The sequence below is a fragment of the Anguilla anguilla genome, chromosome 9 (genome assembly GCF_013347855.1).
Source record: "Anguilla anguilla isolate fAngAng1 chromosome 9, fAngAng1.pri, whole genome shotgun sequence".
NCBI classification, from domain to species: Eukaryota; Metazoa; Chordata; class Actinopteri; order Anguilliformes; family Anguillidae; genus Anguilla; species Anguilla anguilla.
Window position 1 is genome coordinate 42243248 of NC_049209.1, and position 10017 is coordinate 42253264.

General features: G+C 44.4%; 1 protein-coding gene across 2 annotated transcripts in view; it reads left to right on the forward strand.

Annotated features, from left to right (window-relative positions):
• srrm3 (serine/arginine repetitive matrix 3) overlaps positions 1-7234 on the forward strand; it is a 105444-nt gene extending 98210 nt beyond the window's left edge. The window contains exons 13-14 of one of the 2 annotated variants that reach the window (XM_035434707.1): positions 923-1048; positions 4582-7234. In XM_035434707.1, coding sequence (XP_035290598.1) covers positions 923-1048; positions 4582-4849 — 394 coding nt within the window. In that variant the 3' untranslated portion in view covers positions 4850-7234. Of the gene's footprint in view, positions 1-922; positions 1049-3076 lie in introns of both variants that reach the window. The other variant, XM_035434708.1, reaches the window with a different exon arrangement.
• Positions 7235-10017: the final 2783 nt, after the last annotated feature.

A 10017-nucleotide genomic window follows, 5' to 3' on the forward strand; every position in this document is an offset into this window, starting at 1 on the left:
ATCGAAAGGAATCAGGAGTTTTCAATTCAGACTTGTACCACTGTCGTATGTGGTCCTACGTCCAATGCATATTCGATACTTGGTCGTGCGACTTGTGTCTAACCGGTCGAATATTATTTTTTGTCCTCTTAAAAGCTTTTCTCATCTCACCCTATGCAACTCGGGGTTGAATTACATGATCATTTTATGACAGAACTAAAAGCTATTAAGCGTAGCTTGTGTAAACCCACTACTCTAATCTAGCCACCGGCCACAGCATTGTGTGGACAGTTGCTCAAATAGATTGGATTTGCTTTTCAAATGAGTATTTAAAGCGTTAAGGCCTGCTGTCTAAACAAAGCTTAAGACTCTTCGGCTTAGTGATTCCCGAACTCGCTGACTGCAATACACAAGGGTTCGTCGGTAGGACATTATAGAGGAGCACGAAACAGCAGCCACACGTACAAGATGTTACGCAGTGTAAAAGTGTTACTTCCAACAACTATCACTTGATTAACACTGGTTTCGGGAAGCACAATTCAAGGAATGTGAATAAACATTTGTTCGTTTGCACCATTAGAGAAAGATTCCGGAAAACGTTTTTGCCTGGAGCTCTGTTTGCGAGCGACGCGGATAACGGCGGCGTTACGCGCTGCTGGAAATAGCTAGCGTGCTCGTTCGCAGCGAATCCCTCTTTATGCTCCATCTATGCACGGCGCTGCGCTGCGGCACGCTGAAAGGTGCGAGGTGGTTGCCTTGGTAACAGAGGAGCACGGCGGCAGGGTGCTGGCTTACAGTACGATTAGGCTGGCGAGGGCGGGGGGGGTGGGGGGGGGGTGTTGCGGGGGGCGGGGGAGGGCATGTGTGTGATGGTGTCAGGGGTGCCAGGCCGTACGGTCAGGGGTTGCCAGCTTCACTCCCGCCCGTTTGTGCCGGTCTACAGGGAGAAAGACAGCGCCCACCACACGGACTCGGAGAGCCGAGCCCGGAGGCGCTCGCGGAGTTACTCCCCCATCCGGAAGAGGAGGCGCGACTCCCCCAGCTTCATGGAGGCGCGGAGGATCACAAGGTAAGAGGGAGCCGGAACCCAGGGTGACCCACCCGCCCCCTATTCCTCATCGCAGTTTGGTTCTTTAAAGTTGCGGTGAACAGTGCTGTGAAAATGTTTATTTCACAACATTTTGAAACATTTTTCTGCGTTTGTTTCTTTTTACCACCTTCCAACCACAGTCTGGCAAAATAGGTATCACACATCCACTGGAAAAAGTGTGAGTGTGAGCTCGGCCGGCAGTGGGTCCTGGGTCGTATTTCAAAAGAGAACGTGGCCTTTCTGAATAGGACTTGCTTATTGGCCTTCCGCTGAGCCAATCAGAATTAATGGCTCTTCTGGATGTGTGTGCCTTTTATCCCCTCAGTGTATCCTTGAGTAACCTGACCTATATGTGCGCTACAGGCTTCCAATTTCAGCTGCATCTCTGAGACGCCGCGATCGGGAACAAGAGAACATCAAATGCTGCTGTTCTCCCTACATGAATATTTTATGAAATCAAATTGACAGCACGGCAGAATTTCGTTGCACTTTGAAAAGAATACGCAAACGCTCACAAGTAGCTGGTCTTATATGTAAAATGGATTTGCTCCCTTGGTTTCTTGAGCATCGTGAACGATTTTGTCTGTACTCTCTCGACTGCTGCTGTTTGTTTTTGGTTTTGTTTTACGGTTCAAGACGATAATTGGTAATCCGCTTCAGAGAGCCATGATAGAGCTGTTTTGTCACTCTGACAGGTGAAGACATTGTACATTTACTCAGAATGCATCTTTATCCAGAGCAGCTCTCCAAATTACGGCTCATTACAGCCCATGCTGGAAAGAAAGTAATAAATGAACCGCCAACATAGAAGAAATAATTTGTCAGTTTTGTAATTCTACGTTGATATTTAGTAGCAACAGCCAGTATTGAGGCTGTATTTTAACAACCAACATTTATCAGCTCCTTGATTGAGGAGCAGAGAAAATCGCAGAACCAATCGCAAGACGATTTGATTCGGTGTTTGATTATGACATCACAAAGGCATCATCCTACATTAGGTTACATGCCCTACGTTCTCAAAAGGCCTCATATTGATATATTGGATGCAACTCAAATGGCCTCATATTGATATATTGTGTGCACCTCATATTGATATATTGTGTGCATCTCATATTGATATATTGAGTGCACCTCAAATGGCCTCATATTGATAAACTGAGTGCATCTCAAATGGCCTTATATTGATATATTGAGTGCACCTTGTTGGCTTTTTTTCCTGTGGAAAAATTATACCCTTAAACCCATTTTACATTATCCAATTGGGAAATTCTTAATATGGTGCTTCTGCTTTGTATTTGTAATCCCTTGGTATTTTACAATTTGACTGCCTCCATTTTGTGAACTTTTTTTTTGCAATGTCACCTTCCTGCTGTCGCGTAGCTATAACGAACAGAGGAAGCTTCCCTGTAATACTCATGCGATGCTTCTGATTCTGGGCTCGGTACAAAGAGTCTCTCCTCCCAGCCACTGTATTACAGAGTAACACTGACATCTACGGGAGAGTCTGTCAGCTTCCTCTTGCAGCCCAGCCTCTTCTGCAGTTCCCTTTTCCTCCGTTTCTCTAAGGAGCGGATGCTCCTGTCAGGTTTAAGCAGCCCTGTACAGCCCCCTTCCCTTTGTCTATCACACTGAGGTTCATTATGACACAACCAGCAGCACGTGCGATATAAGAGATACCTTAGAGCTACTGTACGTGCCTGTTATACCACAGATTTCTGCTTTGAATCTAGTGCCCCTGGTTAAAAATCTCTAAATGGATCTGATGTATTTTAATTTCTGGATAAGTCAAGTCACATTTGCATATTCTGTGCTCTACTTGTTTTTAGATCAGACCAGTCGAAACACTTTTTTTTTTTTTGAACTAAAGAACTACTCTGAAAATATAGAAAATTGTATTTATTCGGTACAAAATCGTGTTGATATCTTTCCATAAAATTCCAGGTGAGTAAAATGTCAGGTTGCATTTTTTTTTTTAAACTTGACGATTTCTCCCACTCCTGCATTAAGGTGCCCCGAAGACTACAGAGAAAGGAATTCTACTGAGCTGCAGGCAAGGTTACCGTGGTAACAGTTGCCGTGCAGCAGGACTCCTCTAGCTCTCTCTTCTGAACCTGCTACGCCAAGCGGCTAACGTACAGACCCCGTCTCCCCCGAGTACTGCCGACTCCTGCGTCCTCTCCCGTTCTGAAATCCGCCAGAACACGACTCACCTCACGTGTAGATTTACTGTTGCAGATGACTACTAATACAGCGTAAAATGAAGACTTTGATGCGAGTACTGTCAAGGCTGATAGCAGTCTGTTCTGCGCAAGCGTTTCGCGGTTGCGTGCTTTCCTTTGTTTTACACGCATCACTTTATTTATTTATCAGTGCAACGAGTGACGTGCGTTCACCAACGGCGGTTGGAAAAAATAGAACCTATTTGAGTTATTAAACATTAGCTCTGAGGAAAGCATAGATTAGACTGCAGTGACTAAATGTACATCAGTGTTTGTCTTTGAGTCATTTAAACAGTGTGACCACATTATCACAGGATTCATCTATGTAGCCTTTTATGCAAATTTGGCACAAAATGACTTGACTTGACTTCACTGATCATCCAAAAATTGATGAAAATCTATAGATGTTGGATTCAGTCAGGAGGCGATTTATGTGAGGGACGGTGCTACTGTGTTTGCAGTTATACTCTGACAACAGTGCCTTGATAGTGCTTGAGTCAAGTTCGTAATGTCTACATCCACATGGATTTCTGGGCGGACTCTTGCGGTTGCTAACTCCTCAGATTTCTGTCTTCACTGGCTAACTGGCTAACCGCTCTCTACTCACCACCTGCAGGCCGCGGGTAAATCAAGGGGACTCTCTGGGAGGAGGGTGCGATCGAACCTGCGGTTGCTAGCTGAGCCGTCTGCTTTTTTAACCTCCTTAATCTGCAGAGCGGGTGTGAATGCACGCTAACACACACACAGCCGCTCTCCTCTTAACTTTACAGCAGCGACTAATCACTACGCCACCGAAGGCCTCAGATTCCCTGCATTGACAGCTGCGTCATATCAGTGCAGCATGAGGTGGGAAACGAGCCCGGATTGAACCACCGTCTGTCCTCAGCGTTCACTTTCAAATGAAGGCGAATGGCTAGTTGTTTTTGTCTTTACAAGCGGAGTTTGGAAAATTCATCAGTCATTAATACTGACCTGCCAAACTGTGTTTCTAAGGTAAAAAAATAAAGGCTCATGTTTTCGTTTGTTTTTGAAAACGAAGTTAAGGACAAACGGCAATTGAATCCGGGCTACAAACTTTGTATTGGGAGGGTAATTTTGGAATTTGGCTTAACTCACAAACCACGCTCATGGGACAGGGATATACTGTTCATATTTTTTTTTAAAACAAAGATAAGCTGTGACAGAAATGTTCACAGAAATGTTCCCAGCTGTCAATGGCAGTGGTCTGGCACAGTAGCTGTGCGCTTAGCCTCCGGTGGGCGGGGCCTTGACGTCTCCTCCCTCTCTCCTCAGCGCCCGTAAGAGGCCCATCCCCTACTACCGGCCCAGCCCCTCCTCCTCCAGCTCCCTCAGCAGCCAGTCGGCCTCCAGCCGCAGCCGCAGCTACGACAGCTACAGCAGCTACAGCCGCAGTCCCAGCCGCAGCCGGAGCCGCAGCGCCAGCCGGAGCGTCAGCCGGAGCAGGAGCGTCAGCCGGAGCGTCAGCAGGAGCCGATCCCGGAGCGCCAGCCGGAACGACAGCTACTACAGCCGCAGCAGCTCGGAGAGCCCGGGCTTCTGAACGGCCCCCGCCCCGGCTGTGTTCCCGCCCCGCCCCTGCCCCTGCCCCGCCCCCTGCCCCACCCACTGTCAGCCTTTTCCCCGCCCCCCCCCACTCTGGGCCCCAGATCACATTTCCCCGAAATCCTGAGTTCGTTCTCGAACGTTCCCTCCTTCAGCCCTCTTAGAACGGCTCCATTGGTCAGCCGAGCCAGAGGTTGAATAACAAAACCGCCATCTCACTAAAATACATTTGCTAACACATTTGAGTTGATCCTTAGATCCTTTGATAACCATACTGCACACAGTGCAAGTTTACCCCTGTTTTAGTCATCCATCCACACACTGGTGATTTTAACAGGCATGGCAGCTGCAGCCGAGGCCTACAATCACATTGGCCAGCTGCCCAGTGGCTGCATTGTTCAGGTTCCTTTGTCTCCATGGAACCGTGTAAACAAAGCCAGAGGATTCAGTGGGACACTGTTCAGGGAGGGAACCCCAACAATGGCCCAGACGCACCCAAAGCAAACCGATACCAACAGGAAGCCCGGAGGTGTCAAAACAGCCTGCAGGGTTCTCTGCAGACACCACTGAAAATCGACTGCCACCACGCCGTTCTCCTGTTCTGTAATCGAGAAAACAGCGATGCAATTTGAGAATCACTGAAACACACTTATGTTTTATCTTATCAAAAATGAGCCAGGATCACAAAGGGGGGAAAAGATTTTTGAAAATTGAAAACAAATTCAAGATCACCCACACTGTTCTACGTACAGTGTGGGTGATATCACGAAAGACTTCTGACTCCTAATTCAGAGATCCTTTGAGGTACTTGGTGAACAAATTTTTAAAAAAGCACTTTTGCAGATATTTCTCCACAGAGGAAAGAGAACAAACACACACACAGAGACACGCACTCACGCTCACACTAAAGTACGAATCAAAGATCGGGATTCTTCCCTATCAAGTTTTTTGAGGACAAAGAAAGAGGTTCAGCAAAAAAAAAAACAAGATGGTTCGATGTTTTTTTTTCTTTCATTTTTTCTTTCGAATGACTGAAATTTTTCAAAACCAGAGATCAAGCAACAGGATAAAAAGAATGGAAACGGAGTTCGTATCGGCAAAACTGAGCCGTCAAACGTATTTTTTTCTCCTTCCCAGTGGTGTACATTGTACGTCAGGATGTGGTGTGTAAGATCTCTGCGGCTAGTTCCGGCTGTAAACTATGCACTGTATCATATGTACCGTGTTATTTAAGAGACTGGGCCTGCGTGTCACACCCTGGAGAAGGTTCGTTCTTTATGCCGAGAATCCTGGACCCATCTGCCACCCCTGGTGCCCGGGAAGACTCTGCATCCCTGTCTGTCCACCTTTATACCGGACTTCTGATCTACGCCCTCTGTCCGAGGCACGCAAAAAACAAAAAACAACAAAAAAAGATGTGCAATGTGTTTTATTTATTTCGGCACCAAACTATTTCTGGGACTATTTATTATGTGTGACTCTGGCAATCGGACTGTGTCCCTGAAATTAGTGCAGTGTATACTACATAATGCAGGCCACTTCTGTGGGTCCACATGCTAAGCGTTTATTTATTTATTTATTTATTTATTTATTTATTTATTTATTTATTTATTTATTTATTTATTTATGTGTCCAACTATTTATATTTCATTATGCGAAATTTATGGAAGCAGTTCCTGATTTCATACCGCAAACATAAACGACTGACTATATCTCCAGTTTGAATTTTCAAAGAAGCTAAATCCTAAGCCTTTTAATTGTAACGTGACCATCGCCATTTGACGTGGTAATCAGTTAATTGCGAGACGAAGAAAAAAATAAATGTAAACGAACGGGCTGATTATCGATTTGAACCGGAAGGCGATCGATGATGCGTCCCCGTAACGATTCCTGTTCTCCAGCAGGGTTAGCCAGTGGAACAAAGAAGGTGTGCAAGGCACTGTAATATTCAAGAGCGAGGCCCTGTGTTTAATGGATCGCGTTAGCGCAGCGATTAAGACCAAACATCCCCTGCATCCCGACACTTCACTTCGTCAAGAGTCTCCCAGTAACTGGCTTTTTTTGTCAGCTTGTTTTTTTGTTTTTTTTAAAACTATGTGCAGGCGATGTACGCGTGACCCGTTTACACATTCTTTGTCTCTGCGGAAGACGTTTTACTGTACAGATACGAAAGCTGGTGGTGCAATCAGGGAACCTTCTGTCTTCCTGCTCATTTCTCTGTTGCCCACGCAGTGTTACATTCAAAATGTAACCCAAGTTATACCTAGTAAACAAAATGTCGAGTAATACAAGTTACAGCATTCATCCTTTGGATTGTATAAAAGTCAGTAGTTGTAGTGTACTAGTTATTATACAGAACAATAAAGTATATACCAATGGAAAATTAGCTGCCGGTTTTATCATTTAAAAGCATTCGTATTTATCCGACTGGGGAGGCCCACTCACAACTAACTTCTCCTTTACATTGATGTCCCAGGTGAATGAGTCTGGTTGGAAATGCAGGGTTGTCAATCATGGACTGGGTGGCCACATTATGAAAGACATGTGGGGATTTGATCCAGACGTTCCAGCTCTTTCTAGAAGCTCAGCCAGAAGACTGCTTCCAGAAGACAATATATACACAAATACATCATACAAATATATGCATAATGCCAGTAAAATACCACACTATAGATATTGCTTAATGTGAGGGTTTAACCTAAAATTAATTTTCTGTAATGTTCAGATGAAGCCATTGATTTGAGAGCTTATGAAAATGGCTACAAAACGCAATATAATTTGTTTTTTAAATAATTTATTAGAAAACCTTAGGTGAGGTAATTGATATGCACTTAATATTAGTGATGAATATGTCTCTTGGAGGTAAAACTGTTAGGTGGGGTTGGTGACAGCATGATGAATATGGAGAGAGAGGCACGGTCGATCAGATTACACAATAACCAAAGCAACCAGCAGAGGGCGGTAATGTGCATGAATTTGGAGCTGTGCATGGAATCTCACACCCAGCAAAATGGTAAGGAATATTCTAGTAATATTCTCAGGCACAGGCTCATCGACGTTTCTGGTAGAACTTGTGTAAGAACTGTAAATGTATCCGTAGCCACATGTCTCAGTCATTAAAAACTGCTGGGTGATTTTAGAGAAAGCAGTTTTTTTTTTTTTGAAACAACCTTACCTCTCAACTTTCAAATGCATAAATACAGTGTGTGCAATATGGGTGACTGAACAATCAAAATCAATATAATCAATGTAAAAACATAGCACTTGTGCATTTAAGACAATTGTATTGATTATTATCCAATACATTTTAACATTGTTATTGACATGTTCATTCTTGACTGATTCTTCTCACCCGGGAGCAAATGATCTGATACACGGAAAATGGCAGCTCTACCCAATCGCATGAGCATCCACTCCCGAAATACAGCAGGCAGTGTCTCAGAACATACACTGCACTGTATGCAATGCCAAGACTCCCACAGTCCCTGGAGTTTTACCCGAGTGTGTCTGGTGGATAGCCCACACTGACAGAATGATGTCATCCGAGGCTTAGGCTAAAGGCACATATGACAGCGATGGTAAATTCATGCCTTTAAAATGTCTATCTGCACAGGGCTTGCCCAACATGCCCGTATTGATCCCCAGTCATAATCCTTTGATTGAAAGAGAGATAACAAGCAAGTTCTTTTTCCCCTTAGAGCTGAAGCACTCACCCCAGTTAGTTTAGTGGCCAGTTGGGCTATAACAGGAGGACATGCTATCGTTGTGTTACTGTAAGGGGGACATGTACATTTTTTCCATGAATGGGTAAGAGGAATATGACAGAGTCATATGCTGTCCCCTTGGAGAGTGATTATGTTCTGTTCTCTAGATACCAGCCACGACTCGCCACCTCATGAACTGTCCCCACTGCTTCACTGAAGCTTTCCGAATAACTGATAAGGGCAGCAAAGAATGTAAAGGAGGCCCTAATCCTCCCTCTAGGCCCATATACTGACCCAGGGCATGCGATGCTTGCCGCTTTCATTTCAAGACTGCAACCCTCGTATGATGGATGTTGGATATGGGCATGCAGCAATTATCTATACATTTCCACGGTTTGGAATTGCAAGATTGGTTGTTAATCTACATGACATCTTGTGTAACAGAGAAAATTCCCCTTGCAAGTGCTGACAACGATGCGGACATTCAATGTACTGTAACACGCACAGTGGAAAATCAGAGGCCAGAAACATAATGATATCCTGTACCGGGCATGTGCCATGCTCAGCAACATGTCTGAATGGAAATAGCTGTAGCATCTACATGCTGGAACTGGGCACTGCATGTTGTATTGAGTTAGCATGTGGACTTGATGGGCACCTGGAGCCAAGCACTGATTACAGACAGTATGTGGAAAGAGGCAGTAACACTCATGAAAAGTATAACAGATCAGTAAACGTACACTTAAGACCACTAAGAAGACCTAGCCTTGACATATGTACAAATATTTGAATGGATAGGGATTAAGCTCTAAATGGAGTGGAATGCCCCATTACATTGGAAAGAAGGTAGACATTTGGAAGTAAAGAACGGATCCGGTAACCTTTCAGAGTTAATTGAAATGATACAGCAGCTTTGGAGGTGACAGGAGGCCCAGAAATGCTGGCCTTACACAACATGATGAGATGTGCTTGAGAAGCACTCCAGTCTTAAGCCATGTGCTTTGGCTATGGAAGGGGCCTCTGTGTCAGCCAGTACTGTAATCAGTGTGAATATGCACATGCTTCAGATTGTTGTCTACTCAGATTGATTTGCCGCTGAATGGACGAAATGGTCTCAGAGAAACTCTCAAATTTAAACAGTTCACAATGAAGATGATCATCTCTCCCTTGTGAGTCCGAGGGCCATGTAGGATTCATAATCATAATCGGCAAAGTGATGTTTAACTTATGCATGTAAGTTAAGCGGTTATTCTGAATCTAAAAATAAATAAATAAATAAAACTTTAGGCTCTCGTTCAAAAAAAAAAAAAAAAAGCCAAGAGAAACACATGTCTGGAAAATGACAAATAGACCCTGGAAAGACAGCTCTATTTAGGGAAAAACCAATGCAAAGTTTAATCAGTGTGACGTGTAACTTGGCAAATATTAGCTGGGAGAAATGTACTTTGTCCAGAGGTTCTCT